The sequence below is a fragment of the Nesoenas mayeri genome, assembly GCF_963082525.1.
Source record: "Nesoenas mayeri genome assembly, chromosome: 4".
Lineage (NCBI taxonomy): Eukaryota > Metazoa > Chordata > Aves > Columbiformes > Columbidae > Nesoenas > Nesoenas mayeri.
Window position 1 is genome coordinate 2,823,871 of NC_137540.1, and position 18,837 is coordinate 2,842,707.

The window sequence follows — 18,837 nt, forward strand, 5'->3', positions numbered from 1 at the left end:
AATTAGAAGGAAGACATAATCTTATGTAAATGTGTATATCAGTGTGATATTAATATCAGAAAGTTATTTGGAGTGCAGTTTTGTCGCTCTAATAGCACTCACCCTTCTAATGAATATTGTATATAACACCGAGTTATCTCTGTCGGAAAGTTGACATGTCACAAGATTTTGTTTGTGTCTGGGGAAGCTGTAATCTGATGTTTGATGATTTGGCATGAATATTAACAATGATTTTATTTATTAAGATGTCTGGCTAGACAGATAAGTCATTTGATCAGATAGGGTCTTTTAGTTTATTAGCTGGAATCTTCCTTTTGGAGGGACACCCACAGACACGACTGTGCTGGTCACCCACTGGGAAGGTGACAGAGGTTTTACCCTTCTCTGATATTACAGGGTTCCCCAGTGGTTTGGTAGAGGAGATAAGGAATGGCTGCCTCACACTTTCTTTGAAGGGATGGGTTAGAAGCTGGAGAGATAATCACGATAAATAAGATCTTTGGTGCATTGGGTGCATCAGGAATTGAAGATGGGGGGTAGGTGGGGTGTCCATACTGTGGAGCGGTGGCATCTGCCTGGACCGAGGTTTCCAAATAGCTCGTTTGCTGTCAGCCCCTCTCGTCTGTATTGTCGGCTTTTTTTTTGTTTGTTTTTTAATTGTCAAAATAAGTCAAATTATGGCTGTTACTGTGTGTTAAGCGTAGAGGCTGGAATTTACAATAGTTCCCACTTGATTTTTGTTGGGGTATGATTTTCTGTTCACCCACCAGAGGGAGAAACTCACAACATCTCAGCTACATCACCCCCAAGGAACCCCAAGGCATTTTCCAGTTTCAGTACCATGTGCAAGCACAGGAATGGTTTTCACCCTCCACCTCCATGCAGTGGCTTCTTGGGTGAACCGTAACAGCTGTTTGTCAGCACGCTGTGACACTCCATGGCATCTTGAAAGGAAGTGAATAGCACCGTGGCTAATTGAGACTGCCAGGATAATCTAAGAAAGTATAATTACCTGATAAATGCAGTTACACAAGCTGGAGTTTGGCCAGGAGACGAACTGTTCTTGTGGAAAGCGCAGCAGGATCTGTGATGGTCAGGACACGCAACACTATGCTTCTCATGTGAAATTGTCTCCTCTTTCCTGGGATCTTCCAAAAGCTATTTGGTGCAGCAGGGAGGCCTGGAGGGTTTGCTGCTTGGAGTAGAGGGTTTCATTGCAACTGGTGACCTTAGTTCTTCCTAGGCTTTGTATCTGAGTTACAAGGATGACATGGAGAGGGTTCACAATAAAAGCATCCAAAGCCTGCAGTTTTAAGTGACCAGCTAGATGCATGTGCCAGTTTTCTTATTCCCAGGGTCTCTCGCAGCCTAATACCACTGGGATATATAATCCCCTTCCAGTAGGGCTGCTCAGCAATTTCAGCATATTCTGCAATACCCACAACTGTCAGTTGCCTAAACCTGAGCCAGAACATGTGTTAAGCACATGGTCCCTTCAGCAGAGGGAACAGACTTGGAAGCTGACTGTAAGCACAAAAAAACTACTCCCCAGGCAACTTTGTTTGAAAAATTCTGCTAGTTCCTTGCAGTTGTTTGTGTGTGTTTGGTAGACTTGCATTTACCATCTCTGGAGTTATCCTTAGTATACTGTCTTGCTGCATTTTTTTTCTATATGCCATTCCCTCCATGATATTAGAACTTTAAAAGCAGAAGAAAATACACGCCTGCTCCTAGGTGTGATTTGACATCCTGTCCTGCATATACTGACAGTTTGGGTCTTTGTCTCCTTCCTTGCTGCTTATTCTATAGAGGTTTGCTAAGGAAAATGGGGCAAAACCCATAAACTGATGGACTGTGGCACTTTCTGTCCTTGTCACCTTAGTTTTTCTGTGTTTCCTTTGTAATTATCCCAGCCCCTATCTCAGTTCTGTTTGACCTTACAGGCCACCCTGACTTGAATAAGTGATGTTGATGGCCCGTCAGCTTTGGGAATACTTTTCCGTGGAAAAGGCAACTGAACTGTTGTGTCAGCATGAGTTCTGCAATTTTCTTTTTAGAACATTCTCATCCCAATCTGTTTCCTTTGTGGAACAGAGAGGTAAAAACAGGACTAATTATTATAGGTGTTCAAGAAGCTTTGTGCCCATTGAGGACCACAGTCTGAACTCTAGGGAAGAAACTGGAGTAACACTACAAGTTGTTGAGGCAAATCCTTATATTGTTGTTAAGGCCTCTGCTAGAAACAGTGACAAAATATAAACAGTTGCAGTATTTTTCATTGAAAAAAAATTGTTAAAGATTGCTGCTCCACAGTGCAGGCACTATTCATAAAGCAAGAAAGCCTTGTCCATAAAAATGGTATGATTGACAGGTTAAAACACATAAGCTTCCTGATCCTGGTGTATGGACTGTTATTCTTATTAATTTTTCATCTAATCTAAGTGATTATATCGTCATGTGACAGCAAACTGCAAGAATTTATTCTTACAAGTTAGGTAATGTGAAGTCACTTAGCCAAGCAAAACCCATTGTGAAACCCTAGTCATTTATAAATGTCAACTTAAATTTGATGGTCGTAGAAAATTGTAACTCCCGCAGACATGGTGAAAAAATGAATATGTTTCCAAAACTCGAATGTTTATGTTTAAGAAGGAGCAGATAATAGAAGTGATGCAGAGAGGTCCCACCTACTTGTTGGAGGCAGAATGACCTGGTGTATCTCACTGTAATATCTGCTAAATAGAAACTCAGCTTTCTCTTAACAATTTTCCTGTGATTTGATGATACTAAATCCATGTGGCTATTGCACCAAGCTGTGCACTTAAACTAATTGCATACACAAATCAGATAGATTCGTGTTCCTTTCTCTAGTCATTTAAACAGAGGTGAAGAGATTATTTGTCTCTGTGGTTATTTCACACCCATCGAGTGGGAACATTCACCGGCTTTCAAAATTAGGTGCTTGTTGTCTTTGATTTGTTAAAAAGCAGCTAGCCTGTTGGTGGACTGACTCGCCAGATCAGTTCCCTTTCATTAGTGCAAACAGCCAAGAATTATGCCTAATATTTGTTCAACAAATGAAAAGTCAGTATCCCTCTGCTAAAGTTAACATCAGCTATGTGAAACTGACAGGTAATCTGCGTAGTCAAGCTGTCGAGGTTAGAACAGGAGCTAAAAGCAAAATGTTATCTGCAGAAAGCCACCAAATGGGTTTCTTAACTGTCACTCCAGAGCAAAGAAACTCTATTGTACAGGGCTTCATTTTCTATTTCTCCTCAAGACATGTTTTCGGTAAAAGCTGTGCCAGTTGTGCCAAATTTGTGCTGGTATGTGATGTAACGAATCACAAGGAGACAGGCTGAGCGAGCCAAACCCACCATACTCATTTTAATTAAGATGCTTTGCAGCCGGAGCCTTTCCAGTTGAAAGGCTGGTCACTAGTGCAGGAACCAGCCCCCCCAGTTGCAGGGCTGCTTGAAATCGGGCCGGGGTGGCACCTGTTGTGATTTTCCATGGGGTGCATACCAGCCTTCCAAGGCATTTAAAGACATGATAATGGTTTAATCCTTCCTGTTCTCCTTTAATCAGTGGCGGGGGTTTAGCTTTGACTGCCCTTCTGAGACTCCATAGGGAGCAAAAGGAGAATTACTGAACACAGGGGTTTGGAGTTTGGGTTTTGTGGTTGTTTGTTGTTTGTTTTATGTGTGTGTTGTTTTTTTTTCCTCTCCCCTCTTGCTTGTCTTGTAGCTTCTCCATTGAATTGTGCGATTTCACGCGGGGCTGGGAGTGGATGAGGTGTTATATACAGCTAATGTAACGAGCTGACGGCCGAGCTTTGCAGACACGTTGCTTCATCCGGCCATCTGTTTGGTTTGGAGAGAAGGAATAGGAAGATTTCTTACTGTACAGATATATTAAGAAAAGTCAGAAAATTGGACATATGAAGCTTTATATTTTCCATTTATAATACAGTAGTTTGATAGCAGCGTATAAATCACTGAGTTAGAACACTTTAAAATGAAGTTCTGGCACTCCCAGCGCTTAAAGTAGCATTGTTATTTATAGATATTACATGAAGTCTGATGTTATGTTTAAGTGAGCGTTAAACAGTTCAGGCTGTTATATTGTTGCTACGCACCGGAGAACCTCTGTCAAAGTGACTTTGGCACTGCCGCATATCTGCCTTTCTCCCTTTGTCTTCCAAAGCTTTCGCCAGTGTTTGCAGTTATCCATGTGCTCAGCGATGGAACAGCCTATTGTTAGTCTAACGAGGGCAAAGTCACACTGGGATTTTTGAAAAAAAGAGGAAAAAAAAGCCAGTTCTTTACCTTGCCTAAAACTTTGTTAAATATTAAACTAGTCCTACCAAGGAGTTTAATGAAAGCAAACACTGAGGGTTTGCTAAACTTAAACCTAATAAAGTAGGAAGTTAATAGTTGGGTACAGAGTGTTTTCGGTTATAGAAAAGCCAGCTATGACAATACACCAGTGCAAATCAACAGTGCTTTAGAAGGTTTAATTAAAGAGAGGGAAGGCGAAGCGAAGCCTGCAAAAGCCTGAAATTTGGCCACAGAGACCTTTTCATGACTTAAAGTGAAATCAAACCTCTCTGGCAGTCAGGGCAGAATAGCTCCTGATGGGGTGTATAATTCTTGTAATTATTTATGTATTATAATGTATAGTTCTTCAGTGCATCTACAAAAGTTGTGCTGTCCGTTTAAAGCAAAAAAGGTGGCACCCAGAAAGTATGTGGTGAGAGGCAGCTGGAGTGGTTTCTTTTCCCATCCCCACACTGTCATCATTCCCAATTAAAAATGTGGGTGCACCTTGCCAGATCTTGGGTACCAAGGCATCTCCCCAGCACTCTCTGAGAACAGAGCAGGATCCAAAATCATGTATATAAAAATGGAAAAAGTGAAGTATAAAGCACAGATGACAGGAGAGCTCACACCGATTGCCTGGAGTTGAGAGGTCTTTGCTTAGATTGAGTGTAATAATTTGTACCTACATTATTATTACTGGTGTGCCCTGGTGAAAGCTTCTCATTGCAAGAAAAAGCACCTGTGTAAGTTTTCTGGGCCTGGTCTTTTTTTGCTTTACATTGTGTGGTTGTGTTTCAATGTCAAAGATTTCCAGGGGATTAGGGAAGAGAAAGGAGAGCAGGAGATTGTAGGAACTCTGTGTGTGTTCCCTTCCTCTCTGCTTGCAGATCTTGTCCGGTAGAGGACTGTTAAACTTGCTGTTTAAGTAATAAGGATAGTTGGGAAATATCAATATTCATTCTAGACAAGCAAACAGACATAATACTTGAAATTCTGTAGCTACAAGAGATGGAATATTGTTGAAAAAAATACTGAGAATTCACATAAATTTTAAGTAAGGAACAAATAGTGTGGTGTTGTGGTTTGCAGTGGTGGTTTTTGTTTTGTTTTTAATAAAAAAATAACCAACCCAAAAGGCCAACAGCAACAAAAGAAATGCTTTGTGGGTTGCAGTAGATGTAACGAACCTTTGGTGAAATGACTGGACTGTTAAAGGCATGTTGGTGGCCTCTGGAAGACACGAGTAGGCAATAAAAAGTGCCCCCCAGCTGGTGTTCATATGGGAATGAGGAAAATAAAAGACTGGTTAAAAAGAAACCAGTGTAATAAATGTGGTGGAATAGCTGTTACTGTACTTTACTGATGTATTTTCTTTGCTAAGAGTATGGATCTAAAGGCAATGGAAGCAGACGGATGCCTCTTCTTTAGGATGAACAATCTGAATTGAAAGGAATCAAGGGAAATAACTGTGCAAGACCTATAGGGCCTTGATGTGAATACCCGCAAAGAGAAAAATACCCTTGAGAGAATGGTGTGGGGACAAATTGTGAGCATGGGCAGGAGCTTCCTGGCTTAACACCGGCCTCAAGAGATGCTAGAAGAAGAGAGTATTTAATTAAACGCTTTATGGTCTTGCTTTTTAAGGATCTTTGACCAGAAGGCAACCTTTTCTGTTTCAGTTCTCAGCTGCTGATGGCATTTGCAGTGATCAATTAGATACTGTTCCTGTCACAGTAGACCAAATAGTGATGTAAATTTACAAATCAGTCAAAAAGCCTTTTGGAACTTAGTTCTTGTCCAGTTCCCCAAAATATTGTGGAAAATCTAGAAGCATCTGAAGGCTTGGGGTTTGGTTGTTATTCCCCTTATTCCGTTTGCATTGTGGCTGTGATCCCGTGGGAGCCCCATGTTTGCTGGGGGTTTGGGTGTTGAATTGGAGTTCACTGATTTTGATGGAAGTGAAATAAGTGGGTCCATTTGCCTTTGCTGGTCCTCAACAATAAATGCCCAATTGCTCCTGCTTGGGCCACAGCTCTTGCTCGACACAGTACTAATTTGTGTGGTTCATTAAAAAAGAGAGTTTCTGTTTTAGCATAGAGTCATTTGTAGATCCAAGTTATTTCCCAAAATGATGGTCTAGCTCCTTCTCTCCTTTTTCAGTGCTTTGAATAACCCAGAAATGCCTGATCTGTCTAACAGCTCTGCAGAGAAAGTTTATGTAGACAGATTCTGCTCCTGGCCGGGAGTAACTTTAAAGTTGGGTAGTGTTCAGAAAAGCGTAATTCATAAAACCAGCATTAACGAAAGCTGTAATGAGACCAAAGAAAAGGGAGTAATTTTGGTGTTCGTAGTTTTATTTTTCCTTTAAGCAAGCAGAAGGACTTTTTCAAAGAACTACACAGTGCAAATGAGCTAGCTGATGTGTCTGAATGGACTTTGGGATTCAGCAAATAACCCAAGCAGAAATTAGCAATATACTAGAAGTGGCGCTGCAGTTTGGTTTATGGCCAAAGCAGCCTTCAAACAGGTTTGGTTTTAGTGTGTATTTTTGTCTTCTCGTAAAATGGGACCTGAAAATTAGAAAGCCATGTGTGATTACAGAGGAGGAAAGTGCTATTCATCAAACCCACTTTTGTTAATGTCTTCAAAGCTTTTCTGCCACCTTTGCAATTTTTGTCTGTTCCTGTTTTCAGTTTAACAGGCATTTAAAATCTAAAATGAACTACAGTAGCAGAGCGACTTGTGCAAGATCAAGTGTATCTATTCCTAAATACTTTCTACTCAGGAATGCTGAATGTTTCTAGAATCAAAATGTTATTTTTTTTTCAATATATTGTAAACTAATTAATTATACATTAAACATAATCAACAGTCTTGCATTTAAAACAAACAAACACCACTGGTGAACGGGTATGCTTTTTGCTACTTCAGATACTGAAAAGAATCCAAATATATGTCAGTCTTGGAATGACCCAATTTGAGAAAATTTGATGAACCAACCATTTAGACAAAAACAGGTGTATGGCTGTATTGCTTCTTCATACAGAGCACGAGTAAGCGAAAGTGGGTATTTAGCTTGTATCTGTGGATTAATACCGAGCATAATTATAGTACAGAAGTATTGATGTTAAAAAGGATTCATCTTCCAGCTCTGTTGCCTTAGCCTACAAATACACATGAGTAGAGGGGAGGTTGTTAACTCACGTGCACTGTAATGTTTAAATGTATTAAATTGTGTAGTGTATGGTGATCTTACTTCTGTAAAATTAAACTAATTCTTTTGCAAAGCTAGATAGCGATGCCCAGGCCTTGTGTTGAAGAGCTGGATCCTTGCAACAGAAGCATCATCCTCCATTGTCTGGTGTCTCTGTCATTGCTCAGTTGTTTCTCCCTGAGCTTCCACTCAGATCTTATTTTCACTTTTTGATTTACAAGGTTTAGTCCGGCTGCACTAAAGCCAGGACAGCAAATAAAACACTCACAGTTTCCCTTTCCTGTGGTTACAAACAAAAGGCTATGGAAATGTGGGGGGGTTTTAGCATACTTGGAAAAAGAATTCTCTGCTTGATGGGAATAACTGCTCCCATAAACTCACGTTGCTGTAGCTTGTATGTTACCAAGGTATGTGTATCAATAGAGGAGAAAGAAAAGTAGAGGACTGTTTGTTTCTTCATTACCCTTGGCAACAGTATCATCTGTGCCTTTCATTTTTGTAAATGGATTTTTCGTACTCCGTGAAAGCTTATGTCTGTTCCATGACTCTGAAAGTCCAAGCACAAATGGAAGTCTGTGGATGGATGTATACATTTCTGAAATCATCAGGTTTTTATTTGTGTCACAACTTTTATAAAGAGGATGTGAACGTGAATGTTTAAATTCAATTAGAAATAGATTTTCCTTATACAGTACTGTATTTTAAGTTCCTTTACATGCTGTATGGAATGTGTACTCTTGTTTAACCTGTTAGTAATGATGTATGATCTATTGCACTCACTGTAAAATGTTTTGAGTATGTATGTCATACTCTCCCATCTCTGTTCATACACTGATATTCTTGGCTTCAGCTTTCGTATCTAAAGCAAAATAATGCCTTCACAGGTTGTATATTCTTTCACCGAACTTCTTCAGTATGTTGAAATTTGTCCACTAGAAGTTAGCCAAGAGCATTCTGTGTTATTTCATAGACATTTCATAAAATAGCTGGGACTTACTTGCTAGGGCAGGAGGCGAACACAAGTGCTTTTTAGTTTGTTCCTTTAAGCAGGCAGGTATACAGTAGACAAAGGTGTTAGGCAAATGTTGCTGGTTGCTTGTATTTCAAGATAATTTACTTGAGACTGAAAGATGCTCTTCTAAATGCTTTTGGCGCTCTTTCCCCAGCTCCTGCCAGTGGATGGACATCAAACAGTATTAAACCACCTGGAACAACTGCCCCGAGTGAAAAAACTGCCATGGCACCCCAGCTAAATGAGCAAGACACGTTGGTTCAGAGGGCAGAGCACATTCCAGCAGGAAAGCGCACTCCCATGTGTGCGCACTGTAATCAAGTCATCAGGTTGGTATCTGTTTGCTGGGTATCCTCTTTGCTGTGTAAAAAACCTACCTGGATGGCCGGGCCCCAAGAGTTGTGGTGAATGGGGTTAAATCCAAGTGTCAGCTCATCACAAGTGTTCCCCACTCCTGAGCAGCAGCCTCTCCTCTTGGCCCTTAAATCACTTGCTTCTACTCCCCACTTAGCCCCTTTGATCACCATTAAAAAGAAGATGAGCTGCTGACCCTGTAAGTAGGGGAGTATATGGGTCTGTGGAACAAACTTTGCTCCTTAGTGGATGCATGAAGAGAAAGCATGAAGCCCCACTTGACAGTACTTAAGCCATTGTCACCTATTGTAAGTGACACCTCTTCATGAATAGTAACTGATATCCAAGTCTAACTTCTTTGTAATTTGCTGGTGGTGTTTAAATCCTTATATTTCTTCATATGTTAAATGCCACCTCAGTTATGAAAAGCAAGCATTGTTTCACTTGAGAATTAGCTGACGTTTATTAATCAATGCCAAATATGTCTCATGTTCACAGCATACAGTGGATCTGAAAGACTGCAATGGCATTTTGAATTCAAGTTTTAGCATAATTACAGATCATACCCTTAGTGGTACCATTACCTATGAAAAGGTAGGAGGAGGATCAAGTAACATGGCATTGTACATCTGTTGTGAAGCCAAAATGCATTGTGGAGTTGGTTACTTTATACTCAGGCATAGAATAACCATGGCTGGTGGAGCCAAAACCATTTCTTAGAGACATCTTATAACTTTTTAATATATCTTTAATTATTTATACAGTGATGGTCTGAAGATTCCAGTTTTTTCCAAAGCTTCATTAAGGAAGCTTTTCTTTCCACGTCTAAAAGAATCAAAGCTGGAGGAAAACTGAATTTCCTGCTTCCCTTCAACATCTCCTATACAGGGATTGCATACTATGGCATTTTCAAGTGAGGAGAAAAAGAAACTTCCCAGAATGCAGACTGCACTATGGTTAACTGGAAAGCAATCGGCCTCTTTAGCAGATGTGCAAATCCTTTTGATCTCTCTACCACCAAATTTCAGTTCTGGCTTGCTATCATAATAAAAGCCACATGAGAAGCTGGATTATCAGCATACAGTGGATACCTCATTGCCATACTGATGAAGTTATATTTAGCTACAAGTGCAAAGATGGTGAAATTGCAATTATGTTCCCTGTACATTCCTTAGTTTTTTCAATTTGCCCATGTGTCTTTGCTACATGCAAGAACCCAGATGTTTTAGGTGGCTACCCAATTTATGTACCTGATGATCCTTTGGGCCCTAAGATTCTATAAATACTTTTGTAAATGCATCAGAATCCCTTTAAAAATGAAAAAAATCAATACTTTTTGCCTCCATCTGTGAGTTTGGTTTACATAGTCTAGATGGCAATGTCAGAAATTTGTTCATAAATGGGTAGCATGTCAAAGTAGCCTGGGATAGAGGTACATTCTTAGCCAGCTGTCGCCAGTTGTATCATCCCATATCTTTGGATGGAAGGAACAGGTTTTTTTACCACCACCTTTAAAAATTTGTTCTAGTTGACAGAGACATGTAGGATTTTTTTATTATTGTGGGGTTACTTGTTTTTGTCTTGTTTTAAATGGGGAAGGAAGGAGGAAGCCATTGACACTCATCTTCCTAGCATTTATGCCCTAACTGCTTTGCATTAGGTTGTGCGAGTCTGGGCATGTGGTCCCCTTACTCAAATCAGGACTTCAATCTCCTTTTCCAATTAATACAGCAAATAAATACCTTTCATTACTGGAAGCTATCATTTCGATTGAAAAAATGTATGCAGAGACCAGGAACACCTCCAAGTTCTGAATATCATGTTTTAGTGTATTTTCCGCGGCAGGTGTTTATTTTCTTTTTCTTTCTTCCACGTGCATTGGGGCAGCTTTTAAGAGTCTGGTATCATTAAGCTGCAGCGTCAGCTTGACATGTTTAAACTACAGCCCCGATTAAAAGTAAAATTGTATTGAGAAAGCGTTCTTCTGGCCATGCATGCTAATGGAACACCTTGGAGACATTGTGCAGGGCACGGCCACAGCTGGCTGGGGACTTTGGGATAGAAATTTGGTGGATGCACTCTCGAGCTGTTCCCCATCCGTTTGGGTTGCCACGTGCTGTCCTACATGGCTAATCTCAACATGTCAGAGCTGTAAACTCTGGAGAGCTTAAATGCAGCAGATGTTGTAAAAATTCCTTCCCCTCTCGTCGCTCGGTGGACTTACTTTCCATTGCAGAGCTAACTGGAGCGAGGGGCCAGAAACTCAATCCTGCCTGGAGCCTCTTCGATGTCAGCCCCTTGTTAATGAATCTGTTAAATTAGCCCGTGCTGACACGGCGCACTGAGAGCGCTTTGTTGCACATGAGGGCTTGTATTGTTTGATCAGTACATAACCAAAAGGGCATCGATGTAAAAGGTGCTTGTAGAGCGGCAGGAGAGTATCGGGTTAGGTCGGTGTTTGCGCTGCTCAGGCATCCGTTGGGAGCTGAGCTTGACCCCGGCTCCCTCCTTGAAGGGCTATGAGCTGCTCTCCAGCAGTTTTTTGCTGCTTTCTCTCCGATAATCAGAGGCAAATAGAAGAGACTCTTATGGATTAAATAGGTTCATCATCTCTGAAGGTGTGCGAGTTGTCCTAAATGGATATTAGGAAAAAATTCTTCACAGAAACAGTTGTCAGGCATTGGAACAGGCTGCCCAGGGCAGTGGTGAAGTCACCATCCCTGCAGGGGTTTAAAAGGCATTTAGAAGAGGTTCTTAAGGACATGGTTTAGCACCAGAGATTGCTTAGGTTATGGTTGGACTCAATGATCCTGAGGGTCTCTTCCGACTGAAATGATTCTATAATTATCTTTGACTTCTCATCCTTTTGAAAATATGTAGCATCTCCAGAGAAAATGTAGGAGAGAAGTGGAAATAATGACTCCTACTCTCAATGAAGTTGCCTTCCATCCCCTGCCTGTTTATATGCCCATCTTGGAGTCAGTATAACCATGGAAGCAAATGTTAAAGTTTTTTTTTCTCCTGCTGCTGTTGCTTTGTTCATGTGAAAACCTTATTTTGCACAAAAATATTCTTGTAGCTTATTCAGTTTCTGAAAAAAAGTTTAGCAACAGGATGGTGATATTAGTACCTTACACTTTTTGTTTATTTATTTATTTATTTTAGTGAAGTATTAGCTCAGAAAAAAGTGATGCATTATGGAAAGAATGGCGTCTTTATTGTCTTGCAAAAAAGGGCAATCTGGTGAACTTGAAACATGAAGTTCACCTGAAACCTAGATTCTGGAAGGTTGAGTGTTGGTGGGACCTTGGAGGTACCACATTACAGTAATTATATTCATTAGAGAAATTAACATGCTGCATATGTTTTCAGATGAAAACAGATCGAATGGTATGTGATTGGGATTTATGAGTAACAAACTGAGAATTTTTTATTGACTGAGGAAGAGGCAGGTTTATCTTGTCTGTTAAACTTGTTGCGTTAGCCAGACAAATGCTATTAAAATTATCATTATTTTGTCTTTGCAAATTACAGAGGAAGCTCTGTATTGGAAGAAAATGATTCTGTTTTAACCAGCTTCTGAAGGAAAAGTAAAAAAAACCAAACCTAAACAAACCCAATGTGCTTTCCCCCCAAAAAAATCCCCCAACAACAGAGATGGGTTATCCTGTAGCAAACTTATTAGATAAGGACAGCAACTGAATTTTTGTCATGCAAGAAACTGATGTTATCAGCTCTTAATGGAGTCAAGTCTATTTGAACATTTGTGGCCTCTTTACAAATACACGCTGAAAGAGAGCTGATCGTATCGCTGAGTCAAATCTCTCTGCAATAGATGGAAATCATTTGGATCGTAGGGAACATCTTTCTTCTCTCTTGCAGCCACTTCAGCACTGTATTTAATGTGGCTCTAAAATAAGATTTCTGAAATGCAAGGAAGCGAAGACAATTGGTATTTATTTGGTCAGGTGTTTCTGGCAGATAGTTCAATGGGAATAGATAGAGTCAACATGTAATGCTTAGAGCCTGGAGGAGGAAAGGGGAGTGGAGCTGTATGCGTTTGTGAACAGCTTTTGCAGGAGCCAACCCAGGAATGTTTGCTGACAAAATCTCTTCTTTCTGATCAGAGGACCCTTCTTGGTGGCTTTGGGGAAGTCGTGGCATCCAGAGGAGTTTAATTGTGCTCATTGCAAAACCTCCATGGCTTACATTGGATTCGTGGAAGAGAAAGGTGCGCTGTACTGCGAGGTCTGCTATGAGAAGTTCTTCGCCCCGGAGTGTTCCAAGTGCCAGAGGAAGATCCTTGGGGTAAGTAACCAGCAAGTGGCCTGGTTTTCAGAGTGAACAATAACCACAGTGTTCAGTGCTTCTCTGTGATGAAATTCCCTTTTATTTGCCCAGTTTGCATTTTTCCAAGCACACTCTGACATAGTTTCTCAGCTCCCATCACATACAAAACATGTCTTTGGCTTTTCTAATGTTGAGCCTTTTCGTTTTCTCTGAGAAAAGGTGCTGTAGTGTCCTTGGCTCTTCCAAGTTCAGCTCCTGTTTTCAAGAGGCTGTTCTGTAGGTGTTGTGATTACTGGATTTTCTTTGGCAAAATGCTTTTAATCAGCAGTTTCTTACAAAAGTGTAAATGGCATTGGGATGAGTGTGGAAATACTCATCCTTAGCAAAGCTGAGCATTGAGGAACACGCTAGTTGGCTACTAGTACTGAAATATTCCAAATGGCAATGTAGATAGAAAGACACGTTTATCCTACTTGGCACAAATCTTGCTAATTTGAGCCTGGCAGCTGAGTGTCCGCTGCTTTGCTACAGACAGCAATGTGTCTGGGCGCTTGTGTAACTGGGGTCACGCAGGGCTTTGGCAACACAATTCTCAACTCATGTTTGGCACTTTAGCGTCTTCCAAAACACCGCAGAGCAGTTGTAATTTTCTATGTGATGTCTTCTGATTAACTCTTCCCAGACTTGAGGAGATGTCAGAGATGCTGCTTTTGTTATTTCAGGGGAATGTGATGGGTGAGATCCTAATTAAAACTGAAAAGGTGAACAAATTAGTTAGTAAATCTGCCTAACTCCACACTGAGCCTTCCAAAAAATGAAAGGTTGCTTGTGACAAATAAGGAGATGTATCATAAAACAAAGCACCTCATTAAGTTTTACATTGGCAGAAACGGTGTGCACAACCCATTTTCAAAGGAGCAGTAGGAAACAAATATTCTTGAGACAAATCAAGTGTGGAGGCATGGTCACCACAATCTAGTCATCACATCAAAATAATGTGTTAATAACACTTTTTCTAATCCCCACAGGAAGTAATAAATGCTTTGAAACAAACTTGGCACGTTTCCTGCTTCGTATGTGTGGCCTGTCATAACCCCATCCGCAATAATGTCTTCCACTTAGAAGACGGCGATCCCTACTGTGAGACGGGTAAGAAGCAACACAACCAAGTTTTACTACAGCTGTGTGGGAAAGCAGAGCTTAACAAGATTGGGAAGAAAAATAACAATTCCTTTTTCTCAAGCTTCATTTCAGAAGATGTGTCCCAGCAAATTCATGGAGCTTTTATATGTCAATTCAAAGCACCAACAAACGCTGTAGACGCTTTTGAGTTTGCAGCAGAAGTTAATGTGAATTTCTTCATCAGTTTCAGCAGGAGCAGAATTCTTATCACTAGTTTTGCTCATTGCTCCTGTTAAGCCTTCAGATGTATGTGTCGTTTTAGGGTGACATTCTGGCTGGCTTTAAAATAATCTGGAGTCTGTGTAAATCTGCTTATTTACTAAACAAGCAAATGCCACTGGAGTAATGCGTTTTACTCTGAATAGCCTTATTCACAACTGGGAGGCAACTTCCAAGAGTAAGCAGTCTGCCCAGGAAGTTTTTAGCAGGATCAGTGATAACATCTGTTGAACATAAGCTTGGGATAAAAAAAAACAGCCTGTCAGAGGAAAAATATAGCGATATGGTTATAGCCCTTGAAAGCCTTGTGAGCAGTATTACACGAGAGATGTGACTTAGATGTTCAGAGGACTTCTGGTTTGATTTTTAGCACTTCTAGTCAATCATATCTTTTTGATTCAAATGAACAGGTTTTATTTATGTTCATTTCCTAGTTTGCTTGAAACTTTCTATGTACCCTTCTGGGCTAGTAAAGAGAGAGCATTTGTAAAACAATTCCACAAATTGGAAAAGAAACAAAAGCGTATCAAAATTGTTTATTTTCATACTGTTTACATCTGTGTTAGAACCATCAGTGGGACCTTTTCTGTATTTTCCTCCTACTGTAAGGAGCATTGTGGTTAAACTAGAGGTGGAAGTGAATTGAGCAGGAAGAGATTGAGCATGAAATCCTGGTGACCTGTTTGGAGCTGAGATTTCCTCCTGGTTTGATCCCACAGTAGTTCGCAGCAGGTTCTGGGTACTGAAAGGGTGAGGAAAACGGGCAAAATTTATCCAAAATTTCTCTGTCAGAGTGGGTTTAATGAGGTGTTGGCAGATACAAAAGGACACAGTAGGTTATGGCTAACTTAGTGACACGAGTAGGGTAACGTTGCTCCTGTTGAATTCATGGAGCCGCAGAGGAAGTGGATCCATGATCAGCATCCTCTAGTGTGACAACACGGTGAAATTTCATCCTGAAGCAATCTGAAGCCCCTAATCTTGAAATCATTCGATGATTCAAAAATAGTACTGGAGGAATCGATAACTCCCCTTTGGGTGGAAAGCTCCTGATCTAGTTTGTTCTGCTAATATTGAATTCTTATTCCTGCCTCCGAATGACCTGTATGTTGTGCGGTGCATTGATTTGTGCTACTGTTACGGCTCTTGTGCAGAAATGTGCACTTTCCTATACTGTGAGCAGGAAACACTGGGGTGAAATGTCAAGAATGCCAGACTTCTCGCAAAGTTTGTTTCTGAGATGGAATGTTGCTAGCACAAGTTAATGTAGACACATTCTTTGAGGTGTTATTGGCAGTGATACGTTGTAATGGCTCTGGCTCTCTAACTAGATGTTAATTTGAGATATTTTCATTCTTCAAAGACTTTCAGTCCAGCTGGAGTTAACAGTCTATGACTAATTTTAAATAAATAAGGAGTAAATGTCATTGCCAACTTTCCCTCATCCTAGTGCAATGGAGGGTTCTAATTTTAAATCTGCATTTGAAATTATCACAGCATCAGCTATTAATATTAAGCGGATTTAATCTGCGAAACACTCTGGTTTTGGATGTTAATGCTAAAATTAAATTAAAAGTGCACATATCTAGAACTTTGAACTCTTTTTTTTCAAGTGCAGAGTTTAGGAACCTACTTTTGAAAATGCGGTGTGCAGGAAGCATTGATATGTGGCTATATGAGAAGTCTGCCTTGGAAGGCTTCTGTGGTATCGCAACTCAAGAATGCAAAAACAAAAGAAGACTGATGCCCTTCATTCTGGCTTATCTACTACCCTTTCTTCAGAAGAAAAGCCAATAAACTTATCAACACGAACCACAGGCTAACTTACAAAAGGTTTTAACTACTGGCACCAGGAAAATATCAGTAAAAGATTCTGGATGAAATCAAATGGCAAAGAGCTGAAGCAGTGTGGTCATGAGACTGTGTCCTTCAGGGATTTTGGACACAGGTGTTCTACCCTTTGACTTTTTTATTGTCTTTTCTTCTGCTTAAACACTTGCAAGTTCATGCCAGTACATGGATTAATGGAGGCAATCGCTGGAGCTTTTTCTTGCCACTGGCAGACTTTACTTTTTCAGAGCAATTGCATTCTCCAACCTGCTGAGATGCCTCCTAGGATGATGCTTTTTGAGGTCGTCATGCAAAACACTGCCATACTAAATCAAAACAGGACTCTTCCCATGTGCTTGACATATGATAAGTGTCTGTTGGCTTTGCGCAGCAAGCACTAGAGCATCAACAGCTCTGTAAAATCTAGTAGAGAAAAAAAACCTCCTTGTACCCCGCTTGCCACTCCTTATAAGGCTACTTGAAAACAACCCCTGACACCTAATTTCCCTGTCAGAGCCAGAGTGTTACTAGTAAGGATGGAGTCCAAAGCTTCATTGTGGTTGTCACTCTGTAGTTCATCTTATGAAGACGTGGTGTTGCATGACATTGTGTGTTTGGCATGGTAGCCTGCTGATACCACATTCTCTCATGTTATAGCACTGATGCTGTTGTCTTCTGTGCAGGGGAAAAAACGGGGTGTTAAATAGTTGAAATAAGTGGAAAAGACCAGACACCTTGGGGTGAAATTCAGGTCTCTGCTCTCTGAGACTGCTGGAGGAACTTTACTCTGCTGACACCTCCAGAGCCACCAAGTCAGTCTGGTGCCTACAAATGAAAGGTGCAAATACCCTTCAGTGATTCTGGTCACTAATAATCACCCTGCCACCCTACTGACACTTTTTGTTAAATGTAATAATTATACTGGCTGAAATCTCTGGGTTTTGCTTGTGTGTTTTTTGTTTTTTAAGAAGCCATGTAATAAACTCCAGTGACTTGATCCAAACGGCTGGAGTCTGTTTAGGAGAGAAGCCTAATGGTTGCATGATTTTGGGTAGTGCAGTGTGGGCCAAATACTGTGCTGGAATGTAGGCAGGAGTTAGTTACTTGCTGAGGAGGTTTGTTGTGTGAACGGTCTCACTTTTCTGCATGTGCTTCATATTTCAAATCTGTGTTTGTTTGCAGATTACTATGCCCTCTTCGGTACTCTCTGCCATGGCTGTGAATTCCCCATTGAAGCTGGAGACAGGTTTCTTGAAGCTCTGGGCCACACTTGGCATGACACTTGCTTTGTATGCTCAGTAAGTAAAGCTGCTCTACATTTTAAACAAACCCACAGCGGCAGTGCTGTGCTAATCCAACCGATACGGGGCTTAACAGCTACAACCTCTTCCAGTCCTCCCAGCCCAAACAAAAAGCACCTTCCCAGTTATTTGGAAGATGTGTTGCTATTGTGAGCCTCTGACACCGGTCCAGAGGAGCTGGTCTGGGTTGCAGCCGCTTGTCCCAGCATTTAACCCTTGATGTTTATGTTGATTTGGCATTCTGAATAACATTTGGTGTAATTCACCCATCTGAACTGAGGAATGTTTTCTTTTTTTATCCCATTTCAGGTATGTAGTGACAGTTTGGAGGGTCAGACTTTCTTCTCCAAGAAGGACAAGCCACTGTGCAAGAAACATGCTCACTCTATCAACATCTGATGCTTGGAGCTCATCTTGTGTAACAAATGTGCTGAGCAGAAAGAAAGGTTCAAATGTCCATGTTCAATAATTGGTGAAAATTATTTATATCTGATTTTCTAGAATGAAAGTAAAATGTGGAAACTTATGGAGGGGCTTGTACATTAATTTTTAGAGTATTTATCAGTTAGGTTTTCGCTTCATAAAAAGATAGGAATGTGGAAGTGCACCCATGAGAAACAATTAGAGTGCCATTACCTTTACACTTGGCACATTACTGTATTGGTTTCATGATTATATTACCACATTTATATCTGTTTCAGTATAAAAAGCGAAACATCTATAAAAATAAATACCTGAATTAGAAATCTTGGTTTTGCTGCTGTTCAATAAGCAGAAGGAGATTGGCTTCAGTGATCCAGATCACTTTATTGTGCTGATGTTTTTTAAAGTATGTCTAGAAGTATTGCAGCTAAAGTCCATTAAAAGGAACTCAAAGCAAAGATACGATTGCACAGAATATTTAGCTCAACAACTGATATTTTTATCTGATACTCATATACATGAAGCCTCCTGCACAATTTACATATACCTGTGCTTTTGGCTGTTAAATCTCTGATGGTTCTACAAAGGACAGAGATTTTTCAGAGAGCAGTTTAGTGAGGTGGTGACTATGCTGGTGAACAGGAATAATTTAGAAGATGCTACTTCAAAGAAAACATAAATGAGATACTC

At 40.5% G+C, this 18,837-nt stretch overlaps 1 protein-coding gene across 1 annotated transcript in view; it reads left to right on the top strand.

The window, feature by feature from the left end:
- PDLIM5 (PDZ and LIM domain 5) overlaps nt 1-18,123 on the top strand; it is a gene marked incomplete at both ends in the record, with an annotated part of 94,604 nt that extends 76,481 nt beyond the window's left edge. The window contains 5 exons of the mRNA XM_080343635.1: nt 8,703-8,877; nt 13,030-13,210; nt 14,221-14,341; nt 17,606-17,721; nt 18,034-18,123. Coding sequence (XP_080199761.1) covers nt 8,703-8,877; nt 13,030-13,210; nt 14,221-14,341; nt 17,606-17,721; nt 18,034-18,123 — 683 coding nt within the window. The remainder of the gene's footprint in view (nt 1-8,702; nt 8,878-13,029; nt 13,211-14,220; nt 14,342-17,605; nt 17,722-18,033) is intronic.
- Nucleotides 18,124-18,837: the final 714 nt, after the last annotated feature.